We start from the raw sequence: 19,754 nt of genomic DNA on the forward strand, positions 1-19,754 counted from the left end.
TTTGGGGATTCACTGTGTTACTTAATTGAATTTGTTATATTTTTATTCAATTCACAGCCCTATTTTTAACATTACAAAATAACAAGAACTCAAACTGAGGAAGACGAAAGAAAAAGAGACTTGAGAGAGTTTTGTATAGCTTATGCATCTGTGATTAACAGCTTGAGTATCCCAAGCTGTTGTGCCGAGGGGAACGGCGGTTCTGATATCTGTTCTTGTGGCCTGATATTCACTAAGCATCTGATTAAAACTGACATGAATCAGTAGTGCTAAAAAGCTCTTCAGCACTCCACTAGCTGGATTAGCCTCTACATGTGGTGCTGTTATACTTGGCACAGTGCACTACAAGTGAGCAATGTACTAAATGGATTTCAGCATAAATAGAGATTTATGAGACAAGGCGTTAACACATTTAAAAGAACATCTCTCAAGTGTCCTTTGTGTTAATAAATACAGGGAAATTGAATCCTAATGGCTCAGAGAACTTCAGAAAAGGAGCGAAGATGCCTCTTGAAAGTGTTTAAGCAAATTCTGCCTCTGTTATTTTTAACAAATTTGGTTAGTTGTATTGCAGCTAAAGGATATTGCCAATATTGGCCACTAGGGGAATCACATAAGGATGCCAGAAAGGTACATGGCTATCTTTACAATTTTATGTTGATATCTCTAACAGAAAGGCTGGAATTACATTGACTTTGACAGTTGCCATGTCTCATGCTATTCCTCTCACAATTGGAAAGTTTCCATGTGGTGTCTCTGTTTTTTCTTAGTGACTGTGGTGCCACCTTGTACTTGCTTAATATATATGGACTATAGATGAAGAGTTCAGATTCAAAAGCCTTTAAGTGCCATTTGAAATTTCCTTCTAAAATTAGCATTTTTATCAGGCTTCTATGTATAGAAGAACTCTTCAGATGTAAAAATCGTTTTTGTCATTTGCTTCTTCCCCGGCATTGACAGAATTTTCTGACTTTCGGTGTTTTCACTATTATAGTGTAGGAGACTCCCCAGATCAAAACACTGTGAAAAGGCAGAAACAAGTAGTTGCATATGTAAGCAGATGTATACGAAAAATCACCAAAAATTACACAGCATATAAGTCAAAACTGCCTAATATTACTGAATTAAATGTCAACTCAGGAAGTGGTTTAGGACCATGCAAGTTTTGAGGGTGTTGATGGAATTGATCTACACCATCTTTTTTGATCATCGATCTGATTCAGAAGCAGACACAGTCTTTGACAAAAACGATTTTCTCAACTTTTTGTTTTATTTATTTATTTTTTAATGAAACTTGCCCATATGCAATAAAAAGATTTTTTCGATTAAAGTCGATTAAAAAATTGCGTTAAGCTAGAATAAAACTGTTTATTTTGTTCAAAATCAGAGGCTCTGTTCTTTCTTTTGACTTATTGCATGTTCAGAAATTCATACAAAATGTTCTGGGATCCATGAAAGTTTTGTGCACAGTATCAAAAATGCTGGTGGGGAAAGATTTAAAGAATACTGAAAGAATGGTAAGCCGTATTTGAAGTATACTGCCTGTTATTTCTGTGTATTGAGTGTGTTTCTCATGGTTTTAGAGAAAGTTCCCTCTTGTGACCAGGAGAGGCAGACCGCTCAAGATGAGGCTCGGCAGAGCCCACGGGAAGCCATCTTTGTCCCTGACTGTGGCCTGCAGGGCCTCTACAAGCCGGTCCAGTGCCACCAGTCCACTGGTTACTGCTGGTGTGTGCTGGTGGACACTGGGAGACCCATACCTGGAACCTCTGCAAGGTAAGACAGAGTCATTTTGTTCTTCTGACAAATTTCGTAATGTATCATTAGCACTGCCTCTGCCTGTTATTTGTGCTATAACCTCATTATTTATACAACATGTTTCTGGATGAGCTTGCATGCTCTAAACATCTCAAAATGCTTTAAGTATTGCAATCATCAGTAATACAATCCATTGTGACTGATTAGTTTAGTTGTGGAACATTATGACAATTGGCTTTCCCTCCAAACCACAAAGTTTTTATTTTTCCATGAGCGAAGCTGTCAGTGCTGAATTTTGTTTAGAATGGACTCAGATTGAAAGCGTGACACGTCCTGATGTGTTTCTACCCATTACGAGCCCTGATTTATTTTCCACTTTAGGAGATGTGCTCTGAATGTGTAAATTGCTCTCTTTTTTGCTTTGGAAATATTGAGAAGGTTTAGCCAACTGGTTCTAGTTGAACGAAATTTGCAATTTGCATTCAGGCACTGAGCCCATGCTGCCTCTGTACCATGCAGAGACAGCTTGATCTTTTGGATAAATGTTCTGGTAATTTCCGTTAAATCCTAGTTTTTTTGTTGTTGTTGTTCTTGTGTGAATCTGCAGTGTCATGCATTCTTATGTCTGTCTCACTCAATTTTGAGTGCAATTTTGTGTAATAAAAACCAGTGAACCAAATCTAATCAAACAATGAAATCAAATGCTTGCAGTTTGTCATTTACTAACAAATAACGAAGAAAATGTGCATGTGCTTGTTCATGAAGATTTGGTCTCCAAGTCAACTTCTTTGGTGTCCAAAAAGTTGATACAATGGGGGTCACCATGGTGTTCTGAGTGGTTGTTCTGAGCACGTTTCTAAGCATTTTCTAGGAGGTTGTGCCTTTTTGGTTGCCTACTGATTCAAGTCAAAAGAATCCATAAGAGTTCGAAGTCTGTGTAATATTCTGGCCACCAGATATGGCTTGTATGACTTTGTACAAAACATACTGAAAAAAAAATAAAAATTTGAGAATTTTATAAACATTGTAATTCAGCCCCTCTTGTTTGTGCTCTCCATCAGGTATAAGAAACCAGAATGTGACAGTGCAGCTCGTTCTCGAGACTCAGAAATGGAAGATCCTTTTAAAGACAGAGATCTGACAGGTGAGCAGAACACTTGACATGAGTGTTGTCCCAATTTGCATACCTGCACACTATTCTACACTATTGGAAGTATAAACAGTGCAAGTCAACACAAGTTCACATCGAAAATTCCAACTAGAAGTGTACTTCAATACCCAGATGATGCACTCATTTAACCGAAAAAAAAACCAAATGGCCCTATCATACACCTGGCACAATGCAACGCCAGGTGCAATGCAAGTGTTTTTTGCCAGTTTCAGCCGGACGCAGTTAATCATTTTCACATAAATAGCAAATGCACTTGCACCCATCTGTTTGCCCGTGGGCATGCTGGTCTGAAGACGAGGTCTGTTCAGGCACATTGTTGACGCATAGCTATTTTAAGGTAACTGAAAACGACTGCGCCATCGACCAATTAATACGTGGACTAAAGTCAATGGTGCAGTATTTCTTTTATTTAAGGGGCATTTTCATATTATGCACCGCGGGTGCAAAAAGCACATAGCGTACACACTTTTCTTATTACACACACAGGGACATGCAGCAGCATATAAACATGCCGAATATTAAAAATGAAAGGATTAAATTGTAAAAGATTATTATTGTGTAAGCTTTAATGCACAAGCAGATCAGATTCGTCTCCGGAGATGCGTCTTCGCTCTTGCAAATTCTGCCATGTAAATAGCAAATCCACCATAGTATAAGCGCAATTGGCTTTTAAAGGAAATTAGAGATGAGACTCTGATTGGTTTATTGCATGTTACGCCCAAAACACACCCATGGCTCATTAAGAGAATAGGTGCAACCATTTTGGACCATGCACCTGGTGTGCCCAATGTTTGTTTTTTTTCCATTGTTAAACTAACAAAAGTGGATTCGGACATGCCCAAAGTAAAATAAAGCATAGTTTAAGTGCATGTGTAATGTGTCAATGGACTAAGTGTCCAATTAGTTTGTCACTCATTCTTCTGTGTATATACATATTGTTTCTAAAATAGTTTGATTCCTTTTTCAATTGCTAGCTAATACAGTGTACCAGTCATTTATTAGCTTTATTAACTATAGGCTAGCTTTGAGGTCATTTTTACAGTAGACCAAAAATACAGATTTTTGTTTAATTTAAATACTCTTTAGAATGAGAATATCCTTCTCCCTGAAACTGACTAGCAAGTAGCTAATTGTGATTCCTTATGCAATGCAATAATGATTGATATTGCTAATATGTGTCTCTCCACTTAAATAGGTGTTTCTTAATTATTTTGCTTACAAAAGTCCAAAAAGTTCCTTGTATGCTCACTAATAATGTTTGACAATTGGTTACAGGATCAAGTACAAGAACATGCAGCACCACATGTTAGCATTTATAGGTTGTTTTCCCTTGAAATATTAGGCTTTTGCTCATTCCAGTTCGTTCCTAGGTTTCTCGCTTCTTTCCCTTTCATTTAGAATTTCATTGTAACTCCTTTTTAATTCCCCATCTGGTAAGTAAAACATGGCTCCTGACTGGGCAACAGATGTGTGGTGTAGTTTACGACGGTGTGGACCACTGGGGAGGACAGCAGCAGGGGGCCGAGAGGTGCCGTCAATGCCCGGGGGAGTTCAGTGAAATTATTTTATGTACTCTACTTGAGTGCTACCTGGCACCAAAACAAAGAATCTTGGTTTCATCCTTTCAAACACAGGAATGGGGAAAAAAGAACTTTTGGAAAGATGTACAACCATTTCCACAGGCCAAATTCCACTACAAGACCTACCTGTAGCATCATGCTAGTGCAAACAAACAAATGCAGGGCTAATCTACATCAAGGCTTCCAATAAGCTGTCTTTATGAAGTCTACATGTGCAGAATGGGAAGTTTGACAAGATGAGTCTGATTCCATATGTTCTGATTTAACACTTGGGCTGAGAAGCACTGAGCCGGCACGTCATCACACTTGTCCAAACCATACAGATACTAATTGGAGTCACCTGGTGAGCCACAGGGCCCCACCTCCCATACTGCATTGCGCCTGCAAATTCAAGAAAGTTAGTGGGACTGAGGTAGAGGGTACAGCTTGAGAAAATGAACCAAAAAATGTAAACTGAGATTATTTTATTGCATACTCCTGTTTTAAGTTGTTCTTTAAGAGACACAATTAAGGCCGAAACATTGACCCAAGTCGAGAACACCATTTCAGCCAAGCATCTGGGACAGTTAAAAATGCACTACCCAAGGTGTTCAGCAATGTGTCATAAAAGTTAACGGGGCTGCGGTGGTCTGTGAAAGTGCCCTCGTCACCTTGTCGCTCTACCTTATTCTCTACTTTACATTTCACACATGCGCTCAAGCATTTGGAAACGCTAACATCTTTTGCTCTGCATATTATGTTGATTATGGGGTCTTTGAACTGCTAACATGTTAAGACCGAGATCACTTGTGACTTATATTAGAAATACAACCATATTGCATTGTTGTTTTTCATTGGGACAGCTTAATGCTTCCCTCGCTAACTGTGAGCATAATTGTAAACAAGTTGGTCTGAGAATATTTTAATGTTGAAATATCTCTTGTGTGTCCTGCTGCAAGCCTAAATGGGAATGCTTGTGGTTATACCAGTCTTTCTTTAAATGTTACAGAATGTCCAGAGGGAAAGAAAGTGGAATTTATAACCAGCCTGTTGGATGCCCTTACTACTGACATGGTGCAGGCTATCAACTCACCAACCCCCTCTGGTGGTGGGAGGTACATTTTTAATAAAGCAATGTCTAATTTACAAATTTGTCATCTAACAGCAGAAATTATGTTTCATAAATTTTATAAATTTGTATAATTTTGAGAAAATTGTAATGTTATTAGAATAAATGTTATAAGAAACAATATTCTGAGGAATTGCATAATTGAGGAATAGCTTTTTCAGTGCTTAGAAATTAATGGAATTTTCATTTTGAGATTTTTCTCAAAACATTGTGCCTTTATTTTTGTTGACTTTGTGTTATTGTGTTTTATTATTATTATTTTAGTATAGCATTAAAATGGTGTCATTCTTTCAAGACATGAGCCAAAGACAAGTCTAGTCTTTACAGGACCAGCATTGATTAACTATATTTTACATTACATCACAAAAAAAAAGTATGAGTAGTCTCTTTTTATACAAAATGTCCCCGCACAATGGTGTATTAGGCTTGACCCCCCGCCCCACCAATTCTATGAGATTTTAGTGTAATTTCATTTCATTTCATTTCATTCATTCATCGGTTTTAGCCACAAGTCTTCAGAATACCATTAATGGCCATATAGGGGAGACGCCTGTATTGAAAGTATACTGTACTACACTATACAGTATACCCCTCTAACTGGGATTGTTTCTGCTCCAGGTTTGTTGAGCCTGACCCAAGCCACACACTGGAGGAACGGGTGGTTCATTGGTACTTTGCCCAGCTGGACAATAATGGCAGTCTTGATATCAACAAGAAGGAGATGAAGCCCTTCAAGCGCTATGTGAAGAAGAAAGCCAAACCTAAACGATGCGCCCGCAAGTTCACCGACTACTGTGACCTTAACAAGGACAAGACCATCTCCCTTCAAGAACTCAAAGGATGCCTAGGAGTCAATAAACAGGGTGTGTAGTTTTTCTGAATGCATTTAATATATAAAAACAGGTGATGGATTAGATTTGGTAGTCTAAAGGAGCTGGAGTGGTGGTGTTGTGCTTTGGTGGAACCACATTTTGTTAAGTTATTACGGAAGTTACTTAATTTCCCTTGGCACTTCCTGTTTCATTGAATGCACAATGAAAGTTGGTGTTCCTACCAACTTCTAACCAGTTTCCAATTTTTTTTATTTTTTTTTTACTTCTGATATTTTCTTCTTCTCTAATCAAAACCCAGTAGACAGATATTATTAAAGCATATCTTTACAACATATAATTATTACATTATCACAATATGTAAATGTACTTTTTTACAAATATGACTGTTATCCAAACCAGTAACGTTGTGTCTTTTTGGTGTCAAACTGACACCCTCCAAAACACACTGTATTATGTATGTGTTACATGATTGATGCATATTCTTAATGCAAAATTTCTTGACAGCAAGATTCCATAAGATTGGAAAAAGTCATGAAGTTTCTTTGGGTTTCTGTTAAATATAGAATCCCATTTCAGACTTGAAAATAGTTTATTGCTACTTTTTTTCTCATAATTGCAACTTTATATCTCAAAATATGACTTCATATTTCACAATGTGAATTTATTCTTTCAAATTATGACTTATTTTGTCATATTTGCTACTTAATGTGAAATCATATGACTTTATATCTCACAATGGGACTTTATTTATTACAATGTAATAGTATATCCTGCAAATTGCAACTTTATTTCTCATAACTGTGACTTGATGTCAAACAATATGACTTGCAACTCGCAATGTGACTTTAAATGTCACAATTGTAATTCCATACCTCACAGTGTTCTTTATACACATTTATGTCACAATTATCTTTTTTTTTTTTTCAAGGTGGAAACGGGCTTAGTGTACTTTTTCAAACCCCAAACAGCAGTGACTGTACAAAATGAGACAAATACTGACACAGAGAAATGTTTGTAAGAGATAGTAGTTTCTGACTACTGGAAAAATGTCGGGAAAACATATTAGTCAGATCCTTTTCTTATTATTAACATATGTCTTTCTTGTATGTTGTTCTTTTTTGCAGGTAGCACTACAAGCAGCAGTCAGGGGACAAGGCAAGGGACAAATTTGTTCAGTAAGGCCTGACTAATTGCTTTCGCACTAACATTTGCCTCAGCAGTTGCAGAGAGCATAAATGATAATATATTAACAATATGAATAGAGTGCAAGCATTGTAGTGAACAATATATGCCTTGGCCTTTTATGACTGAGATGGCATGAATGATGCATCCTTATGGCCACCCACATTGTCTCTGCTTTTGTGTGTGCATGTATTCTTTGTGAGCTAAATTCAATAGATGATTACTTTAATCATAGTTTTGCACTGTAGTCAGGGTGCTGTATGAGTCAGAAGGGAACTATTCTCAGAAAATAATCATGGACAAAAACAGATACAAAGAAAGTGATAGCATTATAGAGAGTGATGTTGTGGAAAATTCACATTCAACCCCTAGAGCCTGAACAGCGATCATCTTAGTGAGGAAAATATTCATCTTTGCTCATATGCACTTAGTTCTAGATTTCTTTTTCTTCTTTTTTTTAGTTGACAAGTACAAAAATATGTATTATTTTGTAACAAACAAGCATTTGTAATCTAAGGCAATATGATTTTCCATTATATTTTCATCAACAGTGTTTTAATTAAAAGGTTAATTAATGGCATGATGCAATTTTTCCATCTCAGTTTCATTATTAGTGAGACTAACAAACATTTTGATGATTTTGATATACTGAAAAGCTTTTCACTACTGACCTGAGCTGATTCTGTATAAATATACTACAAAAGGTCTAAATAAATATGATTTTTTCCCCCAGAATGGAGTGGTTAGGTTAGATAAGTGGGCCATGTTATACAGCCAAAACTTGACCCTTGAGTTGGAAGCAACTTCTACCCTCAGATAACTGGGCCGGATGGCGCGGCAGCCCACAATCCACCTGATCCTCCACTGATCGAGTTAAAATAATGCTCCATCCCATCATTAGCTGCACCAGAAGTTCTGTCACTCCATCACCATCCAAAAGACTAGCTACTTATGTTACTTATTACAAGAAGACATACCGTCTAATGGCTTTTGTTGGACAAAAGTTGCAGGTTTGGAGTTACTCGCTTCTCCTCAAACACATCATTTGTTCTGCTTCATAGATAAGCAATGACAAGTGCATTAGTAGGACTGTAAAATGTTTCCAACCTCATAAATCTAGTAGGAGAATACAGTTTCCAAAATAACCACCAGAAGTCACGACCCCAGGCTTTTTTTCTCTTTTCCGTTTTATATCGCAAAAAAATATAGCGCTGTCATGACTTTGCACTATATTACCGGGTTATGAGAAGGAAAGCGTGGTTTTAATATTAATCCTGATGTGCTTCTCCATATCGGCCTCCTCTGGTTTGTGGTTCTCTAAAGTGGAACTGAAGGGGAGAAATTATTTATCTAAATGCTATAATTCTGCATGTCCAGACCCACCTGTTTCTCTTTGCTAAATTACAGTGTGAGTTTTAATTCATTGGGCTCCTGTGTGTAAACGCTCAGAGGTCATGCGCAAACTTTATAACTGGTTTGAATAAGACTTTGTGGCACCATTTACTTCACATTTGATTAGTGGTAGTCTTCAGTGATATTTTCTTTAGAGCCACAGAAAAAAAACACACTTATTTGGAAGCACGACTGTTTATTTGAAATGATGGCAACTGTAATAGCTCTGAGACCAAGACTGTCTCACTCGTGTTTTTTTTTTTTACCTTGTTGGAGACAGAGACGCAGAGCAGAAAGCAGAGACGTTCTGTCTCATAGCACGATGACAAGTCACTCTCTCGCTCCTTCGCGTTCACCATCTGACTTTGGTCTGTTTTTGCCAGCCATAATGTTTTGCTCGTAGTTAGGTGTTTAGCATTTGATGACAGACTCGCTAGCCCACTAGCACCGTTTCTCGCCAGCTCGCTCTCCGACCAGTGGGATTCCCTTGCTAGTCAAGGAGCTGCTATTTACCCTGGCTTGTGGGTTCTGGTAGCCTAGCAGAGACCCACAAGGCCCCAGCAAGGGCTGAGCTCATGTGTTTACCCTGGCGCTGCCCACTTCAACCTAAAAACAGTGGCCGGGAGCAGGCAGAAAGTCAGGCCCAGTGGACCGTGACTAGCAGTGCCAAGATAAACAGCTGTTTCGTTTGGAGAGCTGAGGGGGCTTCTCCTACCCACAGCCAAAGAGTTTGCTTTTCAACACCCCCCTCTCGTGTACACACTCGAGGGTTGATGAATTGGGCCTAGCTTCTCCAAAAAGACAGTTTTATGTCTTGACGCTTAAGTCTACTGGAAGTAAAATTGATGAGTCTGATGTAGTCGCGATTTGGGACCATGCGCTGCCAAAATATCTACGATGCAATGGAAGCCAATAGACATTTCCTTCATCTGGCTGTGGCTGTATTCTATTTGACAATGAATGTATGACAAATTGTAACATAATTTATTTAGTTACAATACTGTACTTGCAGTTACTGCAATCCAGGCACCAGAATTATGTCTTAAAAATGTTGATAGTGTTCTTTACTACAGGGTTTTATAAAACAGAGGTTTTCTTACACAAGTGAATTACTGATGGCGTTTATTAAAGGGTTAGTTCACCCAAAAATGAAATGGTACATTATTAAACTGATTTCGGACAGGCTTCTGAGGCAGCATATCAGTCAAATGATCAGAAGCAATGCTATAATTGCAATACAATAATTTAATACTATATTAATTTCTTGCTATAAATGAAATCAAAAATTGCAATCTGCTGCAGGAAAGGTGCAAGATCAAAGCTACCTAAAACATGATGGTGCTTTATATTAACTGCTTCAGACAATCGCATAAACATATGCTTTATTGTGGCTCTTCAGATGTGTGTGATGTTTAATGCGTGTGAATATTTCCCCAATGCAGCAAGCGCATAACTTGCATTACTTATGGTTTTGTACTTATTTGAAAAATATTAGAAAGTCACTTTTGCACAAAGGTAATTTAACATGTAATTAGATCTAAATGTAAGCTTCTTATATTTAGCTCAGGGAAAACGTAGGTTAGTTTACTGTTTCTTCTTCTTCTTTTCTCATAAGCAGTACATTGCAGTGGAGCTAGTTTACACCTTTTTTGGTAAAGACACAAGATCATGGTCTTCAGTTTTCAAGTTTTTCAAGTTCTTTCTTTTCAGCTTTTTAAAACCATTGGCTCCTTTGACTTGTCAGAACTATTCAGCACTAGACCGCTCAAACACAGACGCTATAATTGCTAGTTGAAGCACCAACTTACGCCTCAAACTGTGACAGAAAAAGACACTACAAGGTTGCACTGACTCACTTCATCCTTTTCTGGCTGGGAAATGAAGACAGTTAAAGTGTAGTTGCTTAGAGTTACTGTAGTGAGGTCCCACATAAAACAAATTGTGAAATCTATTGTACCGGCATTCTTTTCATTATATGTAAGAAACTCAGAACTAAATAGACGAATTAGTCTCTAATGCGCAGCTTAGCTTTTATGTCTTTGTAGGAAATTAAGAGGGCTCTTAAAACAGGGGTGGGCCATCCTTCCAGGCTAATTGTTTAAGGACTAATATCATTATATGGGACCCACCTGCTCTGCATATTTCTACAGACTAGCAGTGCATTGTAACACTTATTTTGGTACTTCCTCTCATTAATGCAGTTTAAAGTGTTTTAAAGCATATTTAAGATAGCATGCATTCCGCTGAATTGTTTTTGATCATTCAGTGGTAAAAATAACCAGTTGCCGTAAGACGGACAAAAAGTAAATGTCAGACTGAAGAGGTTTTAGTGAGCTGGAAAATATTTCAGTTTGTTTGCTTTAATTTTGACAGCAGACGTGAGGCTCGTCTCGCTCTCGACTCTTATTTCTGGCGTAAGAAAGAGGCTTTGTGTGTGCGTGCCATTAACCTTGTGAACAAGACGCTTTAAGCATCTGGCTGGGAGAATGTTGCAGACACACTGATTTGTTGCATCTTAGTCATTTACGATAATTATGTATGACATCATGGTGATGTTTTCTATAGAGTATGTAAAAAAGGAAACAGACTGCTTGCTTGAGAAGTTTGGCACTGACTGGGAGTGAAGAAAAAGTGTCCTTTTCTGTAGCCTTTTATGTACAAGCACAAGTCTAACTTAGGTTTATTGTATGTTCAGATTATATAGCATTTGCATTCAATTTCTTCTATTTTGCATTGCTCAGTATTTTTTTTCTGAGAGTAAGAAAAATAAAGAAAAATGAGGGTGGCAAGAAATAAGAATTAGACATTTTCAGTCTTGTTAATTATTTTCCACATTTTTGGAAACCATTATGTTCTGTATATAACCCTCATTTTTGCAGAATATTTGTTGTACCCTTCTAAATGTTAAATGTTAGAAATCTTTTTTTTTTTTTTTAATCAGCATCAGTAATACCTTGTTGCACACCTTTTCTGCCACCCGGCACTAGCCTACCATTCCAGGTCTCCAATGTTCGGCCTAATCAGAGATCAGCAGTCAGGTAAGGCAGCTCTCAGACACACTGGATCTGGTTTCCCTGGCCTTTATCAGATGAGGGGGACGGGGGTGAGCAGGGAGAGGCTTTGTGTCCTTAATGGCACAGTCATTTCATCACTTTACCTCTCTGAAAGAGTAGAGGCCAAAGTGGACCCTTTTTCTGGTGCCTGTTAATTACCGAAGGGAATTGGGCTTTTGAGGAGAATGAGTACGCAGACACTGAGAGCTAAAAGAATTCTCCACGCTAACGGACAAACAAGACAAACTCTCAGATTCGCCCCAAAACGCCCCCGCATCGCCATTAGCTGTAAAATTTGTGACCACTCGAATACTAGCTGTGTTTGAAAGGAATGGAGGTAAACATAGAGGTAACATACAGAAAACATAGAGGTAAGCAGCCACATTTACCCAACTTTTTGATAATTTTTGGTTAATAGTTTTGCTGCCAAGTACAACCTGAATTGCGGAAATGTTGGGACGTTTTTTTAAATTTGAATAAAATGAAAACTAAAAGAATTTCAAATCACATGAGCCAATATTTTACTCACAACAGAACAAATCAAATGTTTAAACTGAGAAATGTTACAATTTTATGTACAAAATGAGCTCATTCAAATGTGATGCCTGCTACAGGTCTCAAAATAGTTGGGACGCGTGCATGTTTACCATGGTGTAGTACCTCCTCTTCTTTTTCAAAACAGTTTGAAGACGTCTGGGCATCAGGTTATGAGTTTCTGGAGTTTTGGTATTAGAATTTGGTCCTATTCTTGCCTGATATAGGTTTCAAGCTGCTGAAGAGTTTGTGGCTGTCTTTGACGTATTTTTCGTTTAATGATGCGACAAATGTTCTCTATAGGTGAAAGACTGCAGGCAGGCCAATTCAGCACCCGGACTCTTCTACTAGGAAGCCATGCTGTTGTAATAGCTGCAGTATGTGGTTTTGCATTGTCCTGCTGAAATACTCAAGGCCTTCCCTGAAATAGACGCCGTCTGGAGGGGAGCATATGTTGCTCTAAAGCCTTTATATACCTTTCAGCATTCATAGTGCCTTCCAAAACATGCAAGCTGCCCATACCGTATGCACTTATGCACCCCCATACCATCAGAAATGCTGGCTTTTGAACTGAATGCTGATAACATGGGGTGGTGATGGCGCAGTGGATAAGACACATGCCTTTGGTGTGAGAGACCCGGGTTCGAATCCACTGTGAGACACCAATGTGTCCCTGAGCAAGACACTTAACCCCCTAGTTGCTCCAGAGGCGTGCGACCTCTGACATATATAGCAATTGTAAGTCGCTTTGGATAAAAGCGTCAGCTAAATGAATAAATGTAAATGTAAATGTAACATGCTGGAAGGTCTCCCTCCTCTTTAGCCCAGAGGACATGGTGTCCATGATTTCAAACAAGAATGTCAAATTTGGACTCGTCTGACCATAGAACACTTTTCACTGTGTTCTATGTCAGTGTTCATGTCTCCATGTTTCTGGAAAAATAACAAATAAATCCCAAAGGCTGTGGTTTCAACTAAAACCAAAAGGTTGCTAAATTTTATGGGTGCTAGGGTACAGTGTGTGTTATGCAGACTGATGTGCCTACTCATCTCATGTTCACATCTTGAATTTTATTTGCACTAATAAGGCAGTTCACAAGGTGGCAACACTCACCTAGACTGATGTTAAAAAAGAAAGGAACTGTACACTACTGCAAAAACAATAAATGCTTGCATTGATGGATGTTTATGTGAGTGGGTTAAGCCATACATGCAACTCAAGTTTAACAACAGTTAAACATTTTTTTCAGTCATAGGTTTTGGAGAAAGATAGCACAGGCACTGTTGGCTACGTATTCGGCTGTACGCATAAACTAAACGTTGGTGTAAAAACTGAAGTAAACTTTGTACTCGAGTTTGTGTGTGTAGTAAATTCAGCATAGCTGATGCAACAGGTCTGTTCCTTTTGATTGAGCGTCCACCTGCATTTCCCTACCCCCAAATGCCTGCTGTTGACCTCACACACACATCTGATGGACTCTCCAGGGCCCGGGACCCCCCTCTGCCTGTCAGACCCTTCCCCCATGGGGATGAGGAGGGGGTTCTTCACTGGAACTCTTGTACTCCCTTCCACAGCAACCATCTGCAAGCAATCTGTCCGCTTTACCCATCTCCCCAGTTCCCTCAGACTCTCTCTGATTGATAGCCCCAAAAGGAGTCTTATGGCCCAAACTGCGGACACCAAATGTCCCTGTTCCCATGCCATCATGATCCAATTACACGGCACATCAGTCCGTTATGGTTTACTGTACAGGACATGGCGTGAACTAAATACTCTGTCTTTGTGCCGCATGTAGGGTTTATGTTATGAAAATTACCTTTTTTATACTGTAAAGCAGCAATTTGCATAAATCTCCAATGATTTGTGGTCTAATGTCAGACGTCCCAACCTCAAAGGCTGAATGGATAAGTGAGAGAATGCAAGACAAGGAGGTAGCAGTAGAGAAAGATTACACATCAGCCGCAGGGGAAGGATCTGTTTCCCACATGAATTTGCAAAGAGAACAAACATGGCCTCTCATCCTCCCATCCACATTAAGATGCTCACATACACACTGCATATTTTAAATAAATCCAGTGCATTGTTGGAGCTGACATTGAACATATCATCTTGAATGCGTTTAGTGCATCTGGAGATGTTCTTCTCGCAGACAAACCCACACATCCGCAATGCCTGAACATGTTGTTTGCCCCATATCTCTCTTCCTATTTTTGTTTGTGTGTGTGTGTGTGTGTGTGCGTGTGTGTGTTGCGTGTGTGTGCATGTTTATGTGGTTTATGAGGACACAAATTTGTATAATGACATGGGTATGACAGAGGTATTACAATATGAAGGTGGTTTATGAGGACATTGCCTATGTCCCCCGTAATTCAAAAGGCTTAAAAAACATACTAAATGGTGTTTTTTTGAAAATCTAAAAATGCACAAAGTCTCCTGTGAGGGCTAGGTTTAGGTGTAGGGTTGGTGTAGGGCAACAGCACGCACAGTTTGTTCAGTATAAAAACCATTACGCCTATGGAGAGTCCCCATAAACCACAAAAACCAACGTGTGTGTGTAGGGCGCATGTATGTGCACATATGTGAACGTGCGCATGCATGAGTGCAGATAATCTCAAGAATGCTGCCGTCTTGTCACGCTATTGCTGTGTTTTGCTGCATCTGTAGGCCAGCTAAGCTGAGCAGAGACACCTATCTCACCACACTGTCTGTTTTCCAGTAGGTCGCCTGGTCTGAAGACAGAAAGTTCCAGAAGATGAGGCAGTAGCACAAAGCACGGTGGGAAGGCATCTGTTCACTGCTGGAAGAATACAACGAAGGATTCTGAGAAATTTTCAAGATATTCCTTAAGAAAAAAAAAAGATGAAAATTATATCATGGAGCCAAAATATTTGCACTTTCTCCTCCCATTGTTAGACATTTTATCATGTCCTTTGTTTGTGTTGTAAACGTCTTATTAATATGACTTAAAGATGTCAGAGAACACAGACTGTAAGTGTGAATGATTACCTGCTTCTCTCCACATTTTAAGCACATCCACGCTCAGTCCAGACAGTATTATAGTTGTGTTTGAATGAGACATTTTTGAGTGTCCTTTAAAAAAAAAAAACAAGCATTCTGTTTTGAAATTAGCTTGTCTTTAAATGCCTTCGGTCTTCGGTTTGCTGTTGTTTTTGATAATGTCCACTCAGCCAGTGTGTTTGCTCCTTTGTTCACCTTGGCAACGGAACTAATGGAGCATTGATAGTGAAAAAGAAATGGAGCGAAATAGTTTCTGTCAACAAACATTAGCACCTCAGGACACTAGTAATGTGCACATAACCATCGCCTGAGAATTAGCAGTAAGTTCCACATGGTTCGTTCAGAAGTCAAAGGTCAGAAACACTATCACGCAAAATTAGTTTTGTAAATGTCACGAAACACTTAGCTTTACTATCTTCAAATGGATTATTCAGTAAGTGCATGGTGTGTCACATGATGTTCTTTGGTTGTTGTTGCTGTTGTTTTTTCGTAATGCCTTTTTTAAATCTTGAACCTTCAAATGACAAGCAGTACAATAAAAATGGGTGTTTTAAATGTAGACTGATGAGTGCACAGAATTAATCTAATTTAGAAGTACTTTTCATAAGAAATACTTCTTTCCATACATCAATTCTTCTCGTGCTGGGTATTTTCATACACTTTTTGGACATGTACTATGGTATTCTATGAGGTACCTGGGGGTGACATGTAAATAGCATGGTAATCATTCAGTACCCACTGTATTTGACCATGGTATTACCACAATTTTTTTTTTTTTTTTTGGTAGGATTCCATTTTCTTATCTGGCTAGAAGAGGGATGTATAAATCAGAAGGTTTGTGTAGGTCTTACAATAATTCAGTGTAAAAAAAAAAATGTTTTTTGCAAAGTCTCTGAGTTATGTCCTGTCTGGTGTGATTTATTGTTTAGCATCTGTATTAGCTGGAGTGTGTTCAATAGCAATGATTTGTTTCTCAGCCAAGGATATCGACTGTAGTTACGTTGCAGGACTGACTATGAGAAAAGGGTAATTGATTTAAATGTATTGATTGTTTTAAGTGTAATTGAAGTTAACTTCTGTGTCATCATTAACTTGGCTTTGATTATGATCATTTCTTTTTGATTCCAAAAGCGAAACTTCCAAACTCTTGTAAGAAAACAATACAATTAGAGATATAAATATATTTACCCATTATTTCGATGACTATGTCTTTTCACTTTAGGAAAGATTTGTTTTGTGGCCCTTCATGTATGTATGTATGTGTGTGAGTGTTTTATATTTCCATGTGTGTGTGTGTGTGTGTGTTTTTGCTTGTTGACTTGGAAGCCATTACTTTGGCTTAAAAATTAAATTAGTCAAGTTGTAAATATTTATCATATGTGCTTTTTTGTTTTGATTTGTTTTGATTTTTCTTCAAATCACTCTTAAACAGTGCTTATCAAACTCTGAATGTGATGTCAGCATCAATTAGATTATATCGAAGAGTAAATTGTTAGTAGGCAGTACTGCAATCATAAAATTTCTTTTTTTTTTTTTGTTTATCAATGTAAAAATGACAGTCGGTGACAATACACAAAAGAAAAAAAATCTGTCTGCTTGTATGTTTTTTAACATTATTTGATTATGTGCATCATCATAATGTAGAAATGACAGCGAGTGACAATACATGCATACAAAATCTAACTGCTTGTTTTTTGTTTTTGTTTTTTTCTGATATTTTGCTCATTGTAATTCAAATTATATATTCTCATTTGAAAATAAAAAAAACCCACTTAAGCATACTTTTAAAAAGAGTTCTCTATGGATATAATATGCTTTAAAATAATATACTTAAGTGCGAACTGAGTGTAATTTTTTGGAGCAAATCAGCATATTAGAATGATTTCATTTGTAAGTCGATAAAAGCATCTGCTAAATGTCTAAATGTAAATGTATACATATATATGGACTAATACAAGTGCACATTCAATACAAGTAAGCACATATTTTTCAAAAGAGTTAGATAACTTCAGAACACAGCTTTGTGTGATATTTGTCTCACATTATTATATACGTTATCTGAGGTCAAAGGTCATAATAAAATCGGAAGAGTGGAAACTTCTGAATTAAACCTGTTCTGTTGACTTACTGTATTTGCTTAAATCAACAGAATAATTAAGTCATCATATGATAAAAATAAAAATCATGATGTATTAACCTAATATTTCAGTACATTTTACGCACATTAAGTACATTTTAGTTTAAGTACTGGCCTGAGGATTAATAATTCATATTCAGTAATGGTTCAGAAATTGGGTATGTCAATAGTAGTCTTGGGATGACTATGTTTTCGATTCAACTTCAGAGAAGTAAACACACCCTTGTTCACAGCTGCCGCCCATTTTCTCTTTTACGCCCACCTGAAACGCAGGTCCGTGTGTCCTCTGAAGTACTTCCAGACCTCAGCTGAGGCCTCATCACATTTTAAATGTTTCAAATTGTTCAAGCTCTAATCACGGCCAATCAAACGAGGGAGAGGCACAGATTACTGTTAATATCACAGATAGACAGAAGGTGCCTCAAAAGAAAGGTATTTAAGCCTAGAAATTGGCCTAAACCATCACCGCTCCAGCATGGCCTTTCCGGCAGCAGTAAAGAAAAGGCCACATGTTCAGAATGCACGGAATGGCAATGAAAGCAAGAAACTTCTATAAAAGAGGCAACTCCCTGTTCCCAGGTGCACAACTGATCAGATGTCTAGTGATACATATCGAACAAGGACTGATGCAAAGAGGATGTGAGATCATTGTTGAAATGCAGTAGAGCATTGAGGTACCAAAGTTTTATCTTCCCTTAGAAGCAAGAGCACAGAGATAAGTTCTTGAAGATGAGGATTTTGACGATAGGGGGGTGAAGAAATGAAATAAGGGTCGTAAAGCAGCTGGGATACATGTGTCTAACACTGACACATGTGGCATTTGACTTTCAGTGTGAAGTTCAAAAGAATTGTATAATGTCGCAGCTGCTTAGGGATGTGTACATGAAAGAGCGTGTGTGCGGGTGTTTTGCAGAGGAGGATAATATATTTCCATTGTTCTTAAAGACCTATTGACTCAAAAGATGTCAGAATGTCATGTTGAGTGGTTCCATGCTGTGCTAAGTAACTTCAGCCTTACTTTATTCATTAAAATATAGTAAATTAAGTCTTAAGTGATTAAGGGACAGTTTTACTAAGCAGGTCAAAGTAGTGCGAGATTCCAAAACAGCGCCGATTGGAGGGGAAATTTCTGCAGGTGATTTACTAACAACGCATAAATTAAAGAACACAGACCCAACATCTAATTTACATATCGACCAACGCAATATACCAAGCGCAGTGCAAATTAGCATCGCAAATAAAGAATAAAGAAATAAAGAAGCCACAGTACATTGAAAAGAACGGGAGGCCAAAAAATGAAACTTTGCTAGATGTTTTGATAGACCTGGTATCGCGTGACTCCTAGTTGAGGGTTCCAAGCCAGAACACATTATTCCAGAAGAACACATTATTCGGATAATGTGTTCTTCTGGCATTCCAAATAAATTCAAACGTGTAGAAAACCCCATCTCCCTTCTACCACATGCTCTCTGTTCTCTGTGGTGCCTCCTCTAGCAACAATAATTACAGCCATTTCAAGCCAAAATAGTTTAAGACATGCATTAAATAATGGCGCAAATGCCAGTAATTTGACGAGCGCAAATGTTAATAAAAAGCGTTGTGTGATTCATTTGAATACTCTCCTCCCATAAATTTTGAGTATATAAGGGAAACTCCTACAAATGCATATTCAATAAGGTCAGGTGCAAAAATAACTGTGTCCATGCCTTTTCAGCACTAATTCGTCACTGTGCGTGTTTAGTAAAACCTGACAGTACGGTTTTAATGCCAAAAGATGGTTTGTGCTGGCGCACACTGGTGATCGTTATGGCTCTCTGCTTGCAGGAACTGAATCAGCAACCTTCTGATTATAAACTCTAAACTTCACTCACTTTGCCATTGTTAAATAAAGTTGCAATTTGCAACATCTTCAGTTGGTTGTCAAGGGACAAAAAAAATAAATAAATAATAATAATAATTATAACTATATATATATATATATATATAT

At 38.0% G+C, this 19,754-nt stretch overlaps 1 protein-coding gene across 10 annotated transcripts in view; it reads left to right on the top strand.

The window, feature by feature from the left end:
- Nucleotides 1–17,308, top strand: part of LOC306850588 (SPARC-related modular calcium-binding protein 1-like) — a 62,495-nt gene extending 45,187 nt beyond the window's left edge. For 5 of the 10 annotated variants that reach the window (XM_079386293.1, XM_079386290.1, XM_079386285.1 and 2 more), the window contains 6 exons: nt 1,584–1,776; nt 2,820–2,902; nt 5,498–5,603; nt 6,236–6,480; nt 7,575–7,605; nt 15,329–17,308. In XM_079386293.1, coding sequence (XP_079242419.1) covers nt 1,584–1,776; nt 2,820–2,902; nt 5,498–5,603; nt 6,236–6,480; nt 7,575–7,605; nt 15,329–15,368 — 698 coding nt within the window. In that variant the 3' untranslated portion in view covers nt 15,369–17,308. Of the gene's footprint in view, nt 1–1,583; nt 1,777–2,819; nt 2,903–5,497; nt 5,604–6,235; nt 6,481–7,574; nt 7,626–15,328 lie in introns of all 10 variants that reach the window. The other 5 variants (XM_079386286.1, XM_079386287.1, XM_079386288.1 and 2 more) reach the window with 3 other exon arrangements.
- The last annotated feature ends 2,446 nt before the right edge of the window (nt 17,309–19,754 follow it).

This window comes from Barbus barbus (assembly GCF_936440315.1).
Source record: "Barbus barbus genome assembly, chromosome: 30".
Lineage (NCBI taxonomy): Eukaryota > Metazoa > Chordata > Actinopteri > Cypriniformes > Cyprinidae > Barbus > Barbus barbus.